We start from the raw sequence: 18,185 nt of genomic DNA on the forward strand, positions 1-18,185 counted from the left end.
GTCACTATGCCAGACACTTAATTGCCTCATTTATTTCTATTAACACTTATTGATGGAGCAGAGGCCCAGACTGGGTTAATGTTTATTGAACTCTCACTGTGGTGGGAAGCACTTTGTGAAGAACTTTTCACACACTGTCTCCCAGTCATTGCTCTTTATAAAGTGCCTGTTACATTTCCCTGCTGCAGGTGATGATTCAGGTTGAAGGGATGTTGGAGGGATGTTGAAATATTTTTGCACCCAGTGGCACATTCGAGGTTGGAGAGGACAGACTCGAGCCCAAGTGCGTCTGTCTCTTGACACTCGCGGTCAGTCTGACATCAGCTCCATGAGGGTGAACCGTCTTCCTCCTGGTTCTGTTCTATGCTGTGTCACCAGTGCCGAGAATGCCAGCACACAGTCAGTGTTCAATAAATGCTTGTTTAATGAATGACTAAATGGTCTTAACATGATGCAAGCAGCCAGAGGTTATGTTTCTTTGTCTCCCGAGTCTTTGTTTTTCCACAGCATCACTGTCCCAGGTATAGGTGAGTAGAAAATTTATTTGCATGTGTATACATAAAAGTAGAAATATATATGTAAATAAAGGAATATGTGTATATATATTTATAAATTTGCGTACATGTAATCTTTTCCTGTCTTTTGGTTTATTTTGTTAGGATACATTGTAAGAAATTTGATTATGGGAGCAAATACAGTATAGAAACATTTCATACAGTCTTAAGAATACGGTAAAAAGTTTTTTATGGTCAAATCTACACGTCTTGTTATTAGATACACGAGAGAGCCTATTTTTGCTGCTACTTTGCCAGCACTGTTTAAAAAGATACTTTTCACTGATGTTCTGTTGGAGGGCATTGCTGCCTTGCTGTTCTTGCATCTGCCTTATGGCTGGGTGCTGCTGAGTCTTAAACATGGATGTTTTTCAGGTCCTAAGCCAGTTGTGTTCCTGCAGCATGGCCTGCTGGCCGATTCCAGTAACTGGGTCACAAACCTTCCCAACAACAGCCTGGGCTTCTTCCTGGCGGACACGGGTTTTGACGTGTGGATGGGGAACAGCAGGGGAAACACCTGGTCTCGGAGACACAAGACTTTATCCCCTTCTCAGGACGAATTCTGGGCTTTCAGGTAGATTGGAATTGATGGTGACGGGGGCCTACTTCCTTAGTACCCTTACCACAGACACTCGGGGAGGCAGGTGGATGGGTAGCTCAAGGTTATCAGAGAGGGGAGACGGATGCCTGGGGAAAGGTTTTAAACCTTATGAGGAATTTGGTAAATCACAGTGAAGTACATTATAAGTAATGATTACATTTAAGAATTAGATTCAACTATGGACTTTTGGTTACTTGGGCATTCCGGGTCCTGTGGGAGGTGGTGGGCAAATTGCGTCCTGGAAACTTCTTTCCCCCATAAACATGCGCACCGAATGTCTGCTTTTCCGTTTCCAGAAATTGTCCTTTTTCTGTCAATCCTGGCTGTACCTATTGATCCCCGCGTGACACTGGGCATGCTGCATAAGCCTTCTGTGTCTCAGTTTCCTTGTTGTAAAATGGGGTAATAACCGCCTATCTCCCGAGGCCATTGGGGGATCAAAGGAGAGGATACGAGGAGAGAGCCTGGCACGCTGCAGGCAGTGGTGACAGTCCGCTTACCCATCTCCTGATGATGAATGGCACACACACATGTAACGTGTCCAGGGCTGTGTCCTGCTACCTGGCATGAGGGAAGGCCAGAGCTCTGGACCCCTTCAGGCTTGTGTCCCGTTTGTGAAACCACAGCTTACCTACATGCGTGAAGTGCAAGAATGACAAATTTTGCCAAAGGAATACACTTGTTGGGCCGCCACTGGTAATAGTGAAAAGCCAGAAACTACCAAATGCCCATCAGCCGCGAATGGACAGGTGAAGTGCCGTGTGTCTACACAGTGAACATCCCACGGCTCTGTGACAGCGTGAATGTAGCCGGAAGAACACATACTATTTGATCTCATTTATAGAAAGGTTCAGAAATGGGTATAACATAACTTATGGCATAAAAAATGGGGACAGGACCTTTGGGAGGGAGGCAGAATTAGAAGGGGGCCCGCACAATCCTGTTGATGTTTTCTGCGCTCAGCTCTGTGCTGCTCTACGCAGCTGCGCTCAGCTTACGGTTATTCATCCCCCCGCACCCTTCTTGTTAGCGTGCGGTTATGTTTGCGTGCAGCGTCTTAATGAAAGGGTTCCTTTTCTGGATTACAGTTATGATGAGATGGCAAATTATGACCTATCAGCTTCCATTAACTTCATCCTGAATAAAACTGGCCAAGAACAAGTGTATTACGTGGGTCATTCTCAAGGCACCACAATAGGTACGTATGTCATAAAGCCTGGTGGTGGATACAGTGTCTTCTTACAGAGTTTGTGCCTGTTCTTAAAAGGGAAATAGTAACAAATCATGTTAGTGCAAACAGAGGTGTTGGTTTTTTGCTTTAATGCCAAGCAGAAGTGATGAATAGGGGAAGGGCAGGAAATTTGGGGTAATATTTCACGTTCTCTGAAAATTCAGACTTTCATGTAAATGGATACACATGGTCTATGGTTCCCTTGACCCAGAAGGAATTAAAGTAAGCCTCAGCCTGGTGCATATTTTCCTGGTTACAGCAGTATGGGGATGTGAGAAGGTAGAAAACAAGAGGTATTATAAGGGCAGAGACTTTTAAACAGAAAACAAGAAAATACACTTTTTTTTTAAGTTTTTTTTCTTTTTTAAAAAAATTTATTTATTTTTGAGAGAGAGTGGGAGGGAGGGAGGGAGGGAGAGAGAGAGAGAGAGAGAGAGAGAGAGAGAGAGAGAGGGAATCCCAAGCAGGGACGCTCGATGCAGGGCTCAAACTCAAGACTGTGAGATCATGACCTGAGCTGAAATCAAGAGCCAGATGCTCAATCGACTGAGCCCTCCAGGAACCCCAAAAATACAGTGAGTCTTAAAAGTTAAGTGGAATAAAAGTAACTACAAAGATGGCATGTTATGCTTCATTTCTGAATAGTTTCTAAAACCTCTATGCATTTTTTTATTTATGCCGATTATAAAAAGAACGTGTGTTCATTGTATACAAAAGTAGAAAATTTGGCAGAGTTGAAGGAAAATAAAAATTGCCTGTAATTGTAGCGAACAAGAGTTCCTCCGATGAGGAACTAGGGACCTGTCCCATAATTTATGCAGTTCCTCCTTTTTGTGTGTGCTCTCATCAGTAGCTGTGTGTTTAAGTCACACGGTCTCCTTAGAATACATTCCTAAGGAGGAGAATCACTCCTGAGCGATTCTTAAGTGTCTGGATGTACTATAGTTAAATGTCTGCGCTCTGCCTACTGCCAAACACTCTTAGCCAGTTTGAGAGACGACGCACAGAAAGTAACATGTGACACACATGCGTGTGCCATTCTCATGTGTCAAGAGAAGTGTTTTCCTTCGTTTTTGGTCCTTCTCCCATGGCTTGCCTGCTTGTGTCCTTTGCCCCAGTGCCTTCTAATGTGACACTTGGGGGCCAAGTTGAAAGCAAGAAGTGACCCGAGAGAAAGCTAAAAGGTATTTTAAAGCTAGAACATTCTGCATGTGCACGTTCCTCTGGAGCCCTTGGCGACTGATCTGAATGCCCCTGTAAACTGCTCCCAGGGGCCGGTGGACGGGCGCTGGGGCTGGGTGCTAATGTGGGGCTGTGAGGGAGAGTCCTTCCTTTGCTCGGCTTCCAGGATAAGAGGAACAGGGGCATCTTCTGATTTCTGTAGGTTAAAAACTGAGTCAAGCACTTAACAAGTACTTGACTGACGAGTTTAATCAGACTCCCTTTGGAGTCTCCGCTTGGAGAAGCTCAGAGGCCCCCCCCCCCCCCCCCCCCCCCCCCCCCCCCCCGTGTGGTTGCCTCCTGGTGGTGGCATTGCCTGCATGGCTCTCAGATCGCCACTAGAGGGTGTGATGTGCGACCGCCTTTGGTCTTTCGGAGAAAGTCCTAGAAGATGGAAACTCCTGTTAATCATCTTTGTGTTTCTCCAGGTTTTATAGCGTTTTCACGGATTCCCGAGCTGGCCAGAAAGATTAAAATGTTTCTTGCCCTGGCTCCTGTGGCTTCACTCAAGTTCTCTACTAGCCCTCTAAATAAATTAGGAGGCTTTCCAGATTTTCTCTTCAAGGTACTTGAACTCTCCCCAACCCCCCTCGAGCCCCACCACCACATTTCAGACCTGAAGAACTGGCCTTCGGAGGAGCATCCGTGCCTTCCTGCTCTGTGTTGCGCTCTCAGGGGAACAGTGGGTCTTCTCCCCGCAGCGTTTCCTTCCCCCTTCCCCCCTCCTTCCAGATCCTGGGGAGTCAGGGAAGGTGAATCACTAATTCTACCCAGGAACACCAACTTCTGATGGTCGGCATGTCAGTGCAGCTACCCCCACACCACACAGAGGGAGCACAGGCGGTCCAGCGTTGCCCTGTAGCCCACGCGGTAGCCTGTGCTTGGGCGTGGGCAGGAGACGGGACGCGGGAAGTGCGTCGCTCCCACTCGCCTGACCGTGGCCATACCGAGGGCCACCGAAAGACACCGTTCCTATGACATTTCATAATGTGGCCAGTAATACGGTTACAAGCCAGTAACCTCCCTGAGGCTCAACCCTAGAACTGTGTGACCCCCGCGGCCCTGGCTCTGTTCACAGAGGAAGCAGTTTTCATGAGGAGGAGTTGAGAGCCAGCTGAGGCCGGATGGCCCATTATGTGCGCTCTGTATGCGTTCCATGTGTGATACGTGTATACCCACACACGTTTCCACACAGGACGTGTACTTAAAATGAGGTGTAACATATCAGCCACCTCAGAGACGTGCACAGGAGGTACAGACGGTGCATCTCAGAATCCCGACCCACACCTCAGATGGATTCTCGGTACCAGTGACCAGACATGCAGACAAGACGTGGCCCCCTCTAAGCAATTTTAGCTCTAATGCCTTGGGTCATAGAAGCCTCCGTTCTCACTCATAAACAGTTCAGAGATTCCAAACAAAGTATCCTTCAGTTACCAAGGCCTCTCTTACTCCTTCCTCAGAATTAAAACAGTGCTCAGTGTGAGGTTTTCCTATACACCTTGTGTGTGAATTTAAATACGTACAAACGTCCTGAGAGAAATTTAGTGTTTCGTGTTAACGTAGACAGTAGCCCGCTATGTATCTTGTTCTCCAGATGACACGTTTCACTCTTGGTGAGCTGTCACGTTAATACATACAACTCCCTCTTCTAAACTGCTGTGTAGTAAGTATTCTGTTATCAGGAGCTACTGCCTGGTAGACGTTTAAGGTTGTTGCTAATTTGCCATTGCTGCCTCACTGTGTCCTTAAAAAACATTTTTTTTAATGTTTATTTATTTTTGAGACAGAGAGAGACAGAGCGTGAGCGGGGGACGGGCAGAGAGAGAGGGAGACCCAGAATCTGAAGCAGGCTCCGGGCTCCAGGCTCCAAGCTGCGAGCACAGAGCCCAATGAAGGGCTCGAACCCACAAACCGCGAGTCTGTTTGGACCTGAGCCAAAGTCCGATGCTTAACCGACCGAGTCACCCAGGCACCCCTCCTTGTGTCCTTTTTCATAAAGAACTGAAATGGCCATCATAGGGATGTTTTGGATTTAACTTAACCCTTGGAGACTGTGATCTGGTAGCTTTGTAAGGATACCAACTCCCACTCCCCACCTTGGAGATGGTGTCCTTTAAATCTGGAGTGGGGCCCGGAGCTGCGTTTCACAGAGCACCCTGTGGGATTCTAAAGTAACTAAACAGACCGGTAGTTGAGAACCATTGTCCCAGACAGCGGTGTTTCCTAATATCCTGGGAGAATGACAAAGTGAAAAAATAAATGTCCATAAAGCCTTTGGATTAGCTGCCCTGGGAAATCAGTGCTGCTGCCACGAAAGTTTAGTACCCTCTCAGCCTGCAAAGATATAAATTCTAAAGTCATCAAGATTGATCTGGGCAGGCCTGTAAATGTGTAAGGTGAGTTTTTCTTTCTCCCTACGCGCTCTCCTGCTTTTACATGCTCTCGGTGAGCACGCAGCTCTGAGGGACAAGGTCAACTTCACGTTCTTTGTCGGCCAGAAGGAAAGCTTGGCTTCTCATGCTACAAGTCAGTGATACATTGTCCTCTTGTTTTTAGTAGAGAACCTCAGAAGTATATGCATTTATCTATCTATCACATGTGACCATTATGTAGACTCAAAGCCAGGAGCCTCTTCCTGCCCTGCGACCTTGTCTGCACGTGATACTTCTTGATTCTCCCCAGCTAATCTTAATGTGCTTCGTCTGCAGAAGAGGGGCATTCGAGGAGACCCGGTATCTGTCCATAAATATTGGTTGGCTGTCTTGTGGTAGGCAGATTTGATAGAGGTCACAGGCTGTGTGTAAGTGGACAGTATTTGCCTGAAGAAGTGCCGAGTATGGCCCATACAGTTTATGACTTCAAATTAGTTGCAGCCTTTAAGCAGCATATGTAATGTTGGGATCTTGATCACTGGTTGTTTGGAGGGGGTGGGGAGGGGGTGGGAAGGGAGTGAGAAGGGCGCCGTGCACCACAAAGCAGTCGCACCCGTAGGCTGAGCGTAAGCTTTCCAGTTCATCACGGTTCTTAACGGTCCCTAAACATCCCTGTGGGCAGGGTGGCATTTAACACTTGCCACTTTAGGGCGTGCCTGGGGGCTCAGTCGGTTGAATGTTTGACTCTTGGTTTCGGCTCAGGTCATGATCTCACGGTTGGTGAGTCCGCGTCCCGAGTCGGGCTCTGTGCCGACAGTGTGGAGCCTGCCTGGGATCCTCTCTCCCCCCCCCTCCACCCCCCCTTTCTCTGCCCCTCCCTCCCTTTATTTTATTTTATTTTATTTTATTTTTTTTTAAATTTATTTTATTTATTTATTTTATTTTATCTATTTATTTTATTTTATTTTATTTATTTTATTTTATTTTTTATTATTTATTTTTTATTTTATTTTATTTTATTTTATTTCCCTCCCTCCCTTTAAAAAACCCTGAAAGCGTTTGCCACTTTACACATTTGCATTTTCGTGCTGCCTATGTTAGTTTGCTCCTATATTAGTTTGCTCCTCCTGTGAGGAGGAGGCTGCCCCCTGCCCTGCCTGGCTTCTGGGGGCTTGCCTGCCATTCCTGGGCTTACAGGAGCATCCCTCCTGTTTCGGCCTTCACCTCCACACGTGTGCGTTCTCCCTGTGTGTGTCTGTCTCTGCTCACGTTTCCCCCTTTCTAGAAGGACGCCGGTCCTGCAGAGCGCCCACCCTGCCCACCACATCCTCACTTGATTGCCTCTGAGAAGACCCTGTCCCCAAATAAGGTCACCTGCTGAGATAACTGGGAATTAAGACCCACCCCCGAGGTGTTGGTAGGCATTTGAATTTTTTCACTCCTGCTTGTCCCTCCAGAGGGTAGGCATCAGCAAAAGTGTAAATTATCAGCGGACAAATTTGGGTTCAATATAAGGAAGGTTGTTTTTCTATTTCCCATTGCACAGGTGTGTGAATATCTTTGAGGGTGTAGTGACAGCCCTGGAAACACGTGCGCACGGCTTCAGTGGCCATTGGTCAGGACTTGTGTAGATCAGGAGTCGGCAAGTTTTCTCTAAAGGTCCGTATGGTAAATCTCATTGTCTTTGCGGATCATATGGTCTCTGTTGCAACTGCTGAACCCTGCCGTTGTAGTGTGAAAACAGTCTGAGAGACAGCATAGAAAAATGAGCATGCCCGTGTTCCAATAAAACTATTTATAAGCATAGGTAGTGCTGGTGGAAGGAATGAGGAGTTACCATTTAAGGGGGAGAGTTTCAGCTTGAGATGTTGTAACCGCTCTGCAGATGGATAATGGTGTGGGTTGCACAATAATGTGAGTGTACTAATGCCACTGAGCTGAATACTTAAAAATGGTTAAAATGGTAAGTTTTGTGTTATGTGTGATCTATCACAGTAAAAAAGTATTAGAAGAAAAAGACAATGGGCTGGAACTGGCTCACTGACAGTAGAATTGGATTGGATGTATGTGCCCTACGTAGATGCATTGTTGACCAGTCTTGGTTTAGACTCTTTCTTGGAAGTCACTACCAATCTTCCAGCCAATGAAACTCTTTGGGGATGGTCCTGGGGCGAGTGATCATTAATTGCCCCTTCTTGCTGTGAAAAGTCTGCTGTGAACTTACTTGGTTTTCTGCCCTTTTCTTCACTGGAGACTTAACAAATTTTTTTTTATTTAAATTCAATTTAGTTAATGTACAGTGTAGTATTGGTTTCAGGAGTAGAACCCAGTGATTCATCTCTTACACAGGACGCCCAATGCTCATCCCAACAAGTGCCGTCCTCAATGACCATCACCCATTTAGCCCATCCCCCAGCCAACACCCCTCCAGCAGCTCTCAGTTTGTTCTCTGTGTTTAAGAGTCTCTTATGGTTTGCCTCCCTCTCTGTTTTTATCTTATTCTTCCTTCCCCTCCCCTATGTTCATTTGTTGTGTTTCTTAAATTCCACATATAAGTGAAGTCACATGATATCTTTCTCTGCCTGACAATTTTGCTTAGCATAATACATTTTAGTTCCATCAATGTTGTTGCAAATGGCAAGATTTCATTCTTTTTGATTGCTGAGTAGTATTCCATTGCATATATATACCACATCTTTATCCATTCATCAGTTGGTGGACATCTGGGCTCTTTCCATACTTTGGCTATTGTTGATCGTGCTGCTATAAACATGGGGGTGCATGTGTCCCTTCGAATCAGCACTCTTGTATCCTTTGGATAAATTCCTAGTAGTGCTATTGCTGGGTCATAGAGTAGTTCTATTTTTAATTTTTTGAGGACCCTCCATACTGTTTTCCAGAGTGGCTGCACCAGCTTGCATTCCCACCAACAATGCAAAAGAGATCCTCTCTCTCCACATCCTCGCCGACATCTGTTGTTGCCTCAGTTGTTAATGTTTGACATTCTGACAGGTGTCCGGTGGTTTCTCATTATGGTTTTGATTTGCATTTCCCTGATGATGAGTGATGTTGAGCATTTTTCATGTGTCGGTTGGCCATCTGGATGTCTTCTTTGGAGAAGTGTCTATTTATGTCTTTTGCCCATTTCTTTACTGGGTTTTTTGTTTTTCGGGTGTTGGGTTTGATAAGTTCTTTATAGATTTTGGATAGTAACCCTTTATCCAATATGTCTTTTGCAAATATCTTCTCTTATTGCCTCAATTGCCCTTCCCTGGAGACTAAGTACACATCTGTAACATCCGCTTTTGCCTTAGTAAACACATCGTATAAATATCCTCACGTGAACGTCCACTGGTTCCCATTTCTTTTGAGTCGTATGTGGAGACACTGGGCATGTGTCTCTTCTTCTGACGCGGGTCATGGAGTCTCATATTCCAGAATAAATGCCGAGATATTCTTGGTTTTCTTCTTCTTCTTTTTTTTTTTATAGGACTTATTTGGAGTCAAACAATTTCTTCCCCAAAATGCGGTTTTGAAGTGGCTGAGCACAAATGTTTGCAATCGTGTCATTCTGAAGGAACTCTGTGGAAATGCTCTTTTTGTTCTATGTGGATTTAATGAGAGAAACTTAAACATGGTATGTATGTTCATAATAAAACTTGCTTTAACTTTTAGCGAGTTTATTTTATCTGTGAATATGCTTATTTGTGCTGAAGGATGTGAGAAAAGCAGGAACGACCTCATCCGAGTGCTAACGGGTCTGACATTGAAGAGGTTCAATGTGGGCAAGTGCCTGGAATGTTCTCTGCTGCTTTCCTGAGGCTAGCAGCTTCCCACAGGGTGCCCGTGAGGAACTACTGAATGAGGACATCTGTCATAATTTATGTCCCAATATTTATATTTATTCTAGTGATCTATTTCTTTTAAAAAACTACCGAGTGTGTGTTTAAATTTGGAACAGCAATTTCCGTGTGTGTGTGTTTGTGTGTATGTACACATTTATTTACCTATTTTTATTTCGTAAAATGTAAACCCTTGGCCAGCCAAATGCTGGTGTTTCTATGTATATTTGTAGTTTGTAATGTTGCGTCATGTGAAAACGGATTTTGAGATTCTCGAATGAAGGCTCTAGTTTCTCGTTCCTGATGATGGAAAAAGGTCTGATTAGTCTATGAAATTTTGGAAATTCAGAAAGGCTTGTAGCAGAAAATAAAAATGGCTAGTAACCTCAATCCATGCAGCCCTACAGCTGCCATGTTGCTCTGTTTCCTCCATATGTATTCTGTGTGTGTGTGGCTGTGCAGTTTTTCTAGAACATATCTGTAGTCAGAGAATTTTTTTTCTTGTTCTTAATCTCCTATATATGAGCTTATGGCTTTGAAGTGCAGAACTGATTTATTATCAATGCTTCCTTAACGCTTGTATCCATCATTTATGTCAATTTATCTCTTTCGCAGTCTAGAGTGTCGGTGTATATAACACACTCTCCTGCTGGAACTTCTGTGCAAAACATATTACACTGGAGCCAGGTAGGCATTCTGGAGGGGCTGCTGGGGTTTGTACGTCAGAGGGACCTGTGCCTTCCATGAAGCACTTGTCTGCAAGCCCTTCCCTTCTTGTCGCAGACCAGGACGGTCGCTTACACATCAGAGCTGGTTTCCTTCCCCTGAGTCCTGGGTTCCTGTCATTGTGTCGTTGTACCCTGTGTGCGTTCACCAAACAGGCTGTTGGGCTTGACTTTTTTCTCTCCCCTCCTGCCCCACCCCATCAGTTTCTCACCAAGTCCTAGATTTATTTTATTTCTGTGATGCTTCATCAAGCCAGATTTTTGAGCAGCTTTAAGATGCAAGCTAATGTCAGCGTTAACCCGTGAGCACTGTAGGACTGAAGACACCAGTGCATAAACCAGAGCAAACCAGTCAGGGGTGTAAATGGGAGCCAGTCACTTTTAAAATGCAGCTCTCATTGTTTTAGCACATACCACAAAAGCAATGCATGCCCATTCTAGAACATTTAGAGATCATGTACTATAGGAAAAGGATAATAAAAATTGTCTTAGGGATAAAAAACAAAGCTCTGCAATTGTCCGCAGAGATAGAAGATGTGTACCAGGAGATAGGAAATGTCTTTGCCGCCTACTGTATACCTTTTACTGCAGATCATTCCAGAAGGAAGTGGTTAAGGATGCAGATAGAAATATAGTTGCAAAAATAGATTAATTAAATTAATCAGGTGACTTAATTTGTTTTCTTCTACTTACTCTTTTACAACTTGTTTCCCTCCCCCCCCCCCCCCCCCCGCCTAACAATATATCGGGGGCTTAGATCTACCTCAGGACATATTTCTGTAGAAATTTCCTTCCTAACTTCTTTTTGAACATGAAATAACTCACCATTTAAGCTCCAAACCAAGATGCTGTGGTCTTGGATAGCAGTTGCCAGGCACTGGGCAGTCACTGCCTGCAGCAGAATCACATGAGCTGCCTTTAACATTCCACCTTTTAATAAAATATTGTTTTAAAAAATGAGGGGAGTTGGATTCATAGTAGAGCTATTGGATTGGCTACAATCTGGCTTCTAAAATATTTTTTTTAATGTTTTATGTATTTATTTTTGAGAGAGAGAGAGAGGGAGAGAGAGGGAGGGAGAGAGAGGGGCAGAGCACAAGTGGGGGAGGGACAGAGAGAGAGGGAGACACAGAACCTGAAGCAGGCTCCAGGCTCCAAGCTGTCTGCACAGAGCCTGAAACGGGGCTCAAACTCACACTACGAGATCGTGACCTGAGCTGAAGTCGGACACTTAACCGACTGAGCCACCCAGGCGCTCCTCCGTTACCTAAAATTTTAAATTACTATTTTTTGCCTTTTCTTTTCCATAGTAAAACATCCTGGGACAGATGTTCTTGAATTAGAAGTGTATCCTTATACTCAAGGCACATTACTTTCTTAGGATACAGTTGTGGGAGTAGACTTCATGGTCAGAGAGATTGGCATAACTTGAAGACTTGCAGTACATATTGTACTTTAGCGAGATTGAAACTGTACGTTTTCATTACCATTCAAGACCTAAGAATAACCTTCTGTCACTTAAAAAACCATCCATCCTAATACTTTAACCTTCTCCTCTGCCTCATTATCCATATACCATTATCACGGGAGTGTAACCACAGTGCATGTTCCATTTCATTTTCTGCCTGCTTTCCACTTAATAGTATTTATGAACAGTTTTCTCTTTCTGTTGTATTATGTTTATTTGTGACGGGGCCACGCTGTTGTGCATATGGATGTAGCATAATGTATTTAACCAGATCCCTATCCCTGGACTTCAGCTGATTTCCGGGTTGTTAGTGCGGTGTCCTTCACATCGTCCTCCTGCTGAAATGCCCTTTCCAGTGCGTGGCGTGAAGTCCTATGCCTCTTGAGCACAAAAGTCAACTTTGGAGTTCAGTCTGAGTTCCAGGCAGATTTTTCCTTTGTACCCCATACCGTCTCCCGGTGCTTTATACAAATGTTAAAAGACACATGTGAGAGAGTGAGAAACTGATGTCTGTCTACAGTGGTGGATTTTCACTGATAATTTGAGCTGAGAACAGGTGCCCTGATGGGTGCGGTGAGTCCAAATTTTATTCTGCTTGTTAAATTTGCTTCAGGTACCGGTGTCTGTCCTTTGCAAGGGCAAAGGCAGACGCTGAACATTTCTCCTGTAGAAGTAGCATTTTATGCCATTGCTAACAACTGAAGCTTCGCACAAATTGAAAGCAGTCGAGATGAAGCAAGTCTAGGTTTTTCTCTTTACTGGGCACCACCGACTGGCCCGAGCTGAACAGTTTCCGATTCATTCAGCTGGTCAATTTTGGATTTGATTCTTGGCAGTTTTTAATCTGGGGATATAGAGGAGGTACGGATTGGTGTCATTTCAAAATTTTCGAAAAAGTGACTTTTTAAATGTTTTAATGTCACTATTCTAAATATGCATCCATTACAGTTTCACATACAGTATTATTCCATGGTTGTAGGTAGAATTGTGTTGGTGTGTGGTACGATTTGGTGATTATACTGGCTATACTCAAGAATAAGTGTTACATAAAATCATTAAAGTATTGAAAAAACAATAAAAACAAGGGGCGCCCGGGTGGCTCAGTCGGTTAAGCATCCTATTCTTGATTTCAGCTCAGGTCATGATCCCAGGGTCGTGAGATTGAGCCCCGCATCAGGCTCCGCACTGAGCATGGACCCTGCCTTGGATTCTGTCTCCCTCCCCCTGTCCTTCCTCCCTGCTCACGTGCTCTCTCTCTAAAATAAAAAATAAAATAAAATATTGAATCATTGAGTGGAGTGGATAGCTAGAAAACATGGGGATTATAAATAAATATATTAACTCATAGATTAATATAAGGATAATACAGGGGCACCTGGGTGGCTCAGATGATTGGGCAACTGACTTCAGCTCAGGTCACGATCTCACGGCTCTTGAGTTTGAGCCCCGTGTGGGGCTCTGTTCTCATAGCTCAGAGCCTTGAGCCTGCTTCAGATTCTGTGTCTCCCTCTCTCCTTGACCCTCCTCTGCTCATGCTCTGTGTCTCTGTCTCTCTCTAAAATAAACATTAAATTTTTTTTAAATACAAGTATAATATAGTGTTTATATTATCCCACAGAGGTATGTTCGTACATAATCAATATTTTTACATACTAATCTGAATATATTATTCCACATACATATGAATCCACCTATTAGCATTAATCCATATATTGTACGTAATACGCATTTCTTTCCCAAATAAGAGTGTTAACTCTTTGAAAAAGTTTAGGCTTCAAATCTCAGTAAAAAGCCATCATGAAGCTTATCTAACAAGTACAGTTGTCAGCCCAGTGTCCTTCACGGCATGTGTGCGAAGCTGCTTTATTGGGTCGGATGGTAACTCTATTCCGATCAGAATAACGTAACTTTATCATTTAGATTATCGGAGTACAGATGACACACAGTGTTGCACTGGTTTCAGGTGCACGACACAGTGATTTGACAAGTCACGTTGTGCTGTGCTTTCTGCCCACGTGGCCGCCATCAGTCGCCACACAACTCCGTTACACTACGAATGCCATTTTGTTTTTTCAAAATTTTTTTTGTGTTTATTTTTGAGAGAGAGACAGAGTGCAAATGGGGGAGGGGCAGAGAGAGAGGGAGACACAGAATCCGAAGCAGGCTCCAGACTCCGAGCTGTCAGCCCAGAGCCCGACGCGGGGCTCAAACTCATGAACTGCGAGATCATGACCTGAGTTGAAGTTGGACGCTCAACTGGCTGAAGCCACCCAGGCGCCCCTGATGCCATTTTGTTTGAAATCACAGTTTGGAAATCAAGAGTCAAACTGCACACGATGTAAAATGGACTTCTGAGGATGTAGTTAACTCCTGCAGCCTGGGAGCCTTTCTTGAACTTCTGTGTCACTCAATTTTTCCCCCCTTTTATCTTCTTTTTTAGGTTGTTAAATACCATAAGTTTCAAGCCTTTGACTGGGGAAGCCACGCCAAGAATTATTTCCATTACAATCAGGTAAAGCCTTCAAAAGTCTTTAGAATTAATGAACTGGGCTCTGAAAGCTCACCGGGAAGCCACCTGAGTCACAGGGCTCTGGTGGGCTCCGTCCCCATCACCCTCGCACATCAGTCACAGTGACCAGGAACATAGACTTCAGAGTCAGACTAGCCTCGGCCTGTCACCTGGTCGCTGGCGGGCCTCAGCCACATTACATGGCCAAGATACACAGAGAAACGGACTGCGGTTTGAGTGCTACATGCTCTGCAGCCTGAGGCACTTTGCCCATGCTTGTCTTGCTTTGTTGTTTCCTACAACATCCGTGTGACGGGTGTGCCGGTTGTTATTATGGAAGGCGAGGAAACGGGCCTACGGAGGCCCCGTGGCACATGTTCCATGCGTGGGGGTACGACCCCAAAGCCAGTGCCCCACCACCTGACTCCCGCGCTTTTCACATCCACTCCCCGGGAGCTCAGCGCCTTCGCGAGGGAACTTAACACTTGTTAGGGTACCCGGCGCGCGGTAACAGCCCGACCGCCTGCAGGTACCATAGTTAGGATTCTGTCACTGTGGCTCAGGTTTCTTCTCATTGTGGTCACGGTGACTTGAAGAGCAAACGGAGACCGCTTTTCACCACGTGATCCTCGCTGGTAAATCTCACCGGGATTTAAAGAGGATCACGTCGACTGTGTGTGTTTTGTAAATTGAAACGACGCCTCCGGTTGCTTTTATCCTAGACTTACCCTCCACTTTACAACGTGAGAGACATGCTTGTGCCCACCGCCGTCTGGAGCGGGGGTCAGGACTTGCTGGCGGACGTCAACGACGTCAGCATATTGTTGCCCCAGATCACCAACTTGGTGTACAACAAGCTCATCCCCGGATGGGAGCATCTGGACTTCATCTGGGGCTTGGACGCCCCCTGGCGGCTGTATGACGACATGGTGAAGCTGATGTCGAAACACCTGTGAGCCGCGCCGGCCAAGTTCACCGTCACGGTGCCGGGGATCAGGCAGGTTAAAACGCGTTCGCTTAATTTCTCTAAAATAGTTGTCTTTCCCAGGCTTTTTATATTTTTGTGTGCAATCAGATTATGCCATTGAAGGTGTTCGGGTCCAATCATGGTGTATTATTTTCCCGTTTTTTGTTTTTTGGTTTTTTTTTGCTTTTTTTTGCTTTTTTTGTCCAATCATGGTGTATTTGAGGCTAGTGCCTCTAACCTACCTTAGCCTTCTTAAGTTTTTTTCAAAATCCCACTGATCATGAAAGATCCTAACCGTTGTGTAGAGCCTTACAATTTGAAAATACAAATACTGCCTTTTTTGCCTTCATACAGGACACACCGAGGGTGTGTCGGAGTTTCGAAGCCAGGTGGTTTGTTGGCAGATAACCTGACGCTGATTTGAAAAAGCTCAGTGTGTGAAGTATCCGGTTCTCGTCTCTTTGCCTTAAAGGGCTCTTCAGTCCGGTGGCTTTGTGGTCATTAGGGAGCCGAATGCCATATTCTTATGTCCTCATGCAGCAGGTGCAAAGTCAAATCCCGTGATCACCCTGTGGTGCCAGGTGTGAAGATTCCATGGTGAATGTTATCGAATCTAAAAATGTTTAAATTGCTCAGACCAAGCAGCATTGTTTGCCGGGGTCTGCAGACAATAGATGGCACTCATTAAAAAAAGACTGATTCCTGTATTTTAAATAGCTTGAAGACTCATACCTGTAACCATCTGTCTTCCCGAGTTTGTAATTGTGTGGCAGGCGATCCCTCCACTCGTTTGAGAGCAAGAGTGCTGTGTAGAGGCAATACCGCTCTCTTCCGTGAAATTACTGTATTCTCTTGGCCAGCTGTCGTATCAGCGTCGATGACCAGACGCAGGAGCCCAGAGGCTGCCCGGGGGGAGCATCCTAACTCATTTTCCCACAAGAGAAACATGAGCGTGAATGTTTTGAGATCAGAGCTCAGGGAGTCTCTGTTTTCTAGTTTTCTGTGCATCCATAGTTTTAATTCTGATTTGCGTGCCTGCTTCAGGACACCCGTATTCACCCGCTTTCCGCATTGCGCCGTTGCAACACTGACAGATGGATGGAATGACAGTTGACGTGTTCTTCTGACACAGCTTCTTCAGCTGCAGTAATAAAGGATATTTTACTGATATTTACTTATTTTGCACTGATAGATGCAGACAGCATCCTACTACTTTGTAACACTTAAAAAGCCTTGAACTTTTCAATAAAACTGAGTAGCCTTGTAGGCCTGAGGGATTGTGTGTGTATATGTGTGTTTTCTCCTTTACTTAATGGCCATCCTGTACTTCCCTTTCTCTTCTGGAGGGACTGACACTTTTCTTCCTCATCTTCTCCCCTCCTCCTTACTCTGAGTAAGCTTCACTGACCCTGCCCTTCAACCTTTGATCCCTCACCGTGGTGAGGAGGGAGCGGTCTCAAACCTAAGGGAGGGTGGGGCATAGTTTGGAAACGCTGGCTGTCAACCTGATCTCACAGGGTTCACTGAGTGAAACTGAGTGGAAACTAAGGAGAGACCTGGGCGCCGGCTGCGGTGGGACCAGGGGTTCAAGGACTGTCTATCCAGCACCCTCCTCGAGCAAATGAAGCAGCTGAAGCTGGCAGAGACAAGTCATGCTATAGGGTCCCTAAAACATAGATTTGTCGGGGGGGGGGGGGTCCTAAGGCGCGTTCTCCCACTACTCTGTGAGCTTGAGGGCAGATCTGTCTTACTTGTTTCTATGTATCCAGAATCGAACACAAACCCTGGAATATGGTGAGTCAATAAATCCACGTGGATTTATTGTGTGAAAAACGATACTTTGCCAATCAGTCAAATGAATTTAGATGCACAAGTAACGTCTGAGAGGGTCGAAGGACTGGAGTGGAATCTGTGTTTTCCCATGGCACCCACAGAAAAGAGTCAGATTTGGGGCGCCAGACGTCCAGCTTCGGCTCAGGCTGTGATCTCATGGTTCGTGCGTTCAAGCCCCGTGCCTGCTTGGGATTCTCTCTTTCTGCCCCTCCCCCATGCTAGCTCACTCTCTCTCTCTCTCTCTCTCTCTCTCTCTCTCTCTCACTTTAAAACAGAAAAGAAAAGAGATTGTACTGGGTGCAAAGGCTATACATGCACAGGAGGATAGCACTCGGCTGGCTGGCTGGCTGGCTTTATGTCCCCCCCCCCCCCCCCCTCCACTAAACCCCTTCTCTGTCCTTTGACCAAGGCAAACTGGTTTGGCCAACCAAGATTCTTGGGTAGGGCTGGAAAGAAAGGGACAGTGAATAAGTGTTTTGTTTGTTGTTTTCCAGTGGGAGAGAGCTTACTGGAGCAGGAATGGCTTCAGTGCCATAGGTGACCTGGCTCTGCCCTGGGGGTTCCAGTTAGAGTCCCTTGAGATAAGTAAGGCTTTCACACACCAGGTGATACAGATGAGCAGGGGGGGGTTGGGGTGACGAGGTGTGGGAAGGGGGGTTGGTGCATTGCACAGAGTCCACCTCTTACTGGCATGTGTTTCTCTTCCCCTCTTTCCAGACTTTTCTCTGTGGGACTTTTCTTGGGTGTGTGGGACAGTCCAGAGGTGGAGGTGTTGCCCAGCTGTTCCCGACACAGTCCTGTCACCTTGCACATTTGCCTTTGTTACTGGCCTCTTGTTCCTGACACTGGCGCCTAGGCC

The 18,185-nt window shown here is 45.5% G+C and overlaps 1 protein-coding gene across 1 annotated transcript in view; it reads left to right on the forward strand.

Annotated features, from left to right (window-relative positions):
• Positions 1–17,579, forward strand: part of LIPA (lipase A, lysosomal acid type) — a 35,619-nt gene extending 18,040 nt beyond the window's left edge. Inside the window, exons 4-10 of the mRNA XM_027049949.2 lie at positions 930–1,128; positions 2,244–2,353; positions 4,036–4,172; positions 9,473–9,619; positions 10,440–10,511; positions 14,458–14,529; positions 15,249–17,579. Of these exons, the coding sequence (XP_026905750.1) occupies positions 930–1,128; positions 2,244–2,353; positions 4,036–4,172; positions 9,473–9,619; positions 10,440–10,511; positions 14,458–14,529; positions 15,249–15,482 (971 nt within the window). The 3' untranslated portion in view covers positions 15,483–17,579. The remainder of the gene's footprint in view (positions 1–929; positions 1,129–2,243; positions 2,354–4,035; positions 4,173–9,472; positions 9,620–10,439; positions 10,512–14,457; positions 14,530–15,248) is intronic.
• The last annotated feature ends 606 nt before the right edge of the window (positions 17,580–18,185 follow it).

The sequence above is a fragment of the Acinonyx jubatus genome, chromosome D2 (assembly GCF_027475565.1).
Source record: "Acinonyx jubatus isolate Ajub_Pintada_27869175 chromosome D2, VMU_Ajub_asm_v1.0, whole genome shotgun sequence".
Taxonomy (NCBI): domain Eukaryota; kingdom Metazoa; phylum Chordata; class Mammalia; order Carnivora; family Felidae; genus Acinonyx; species Acinonyx jubatus.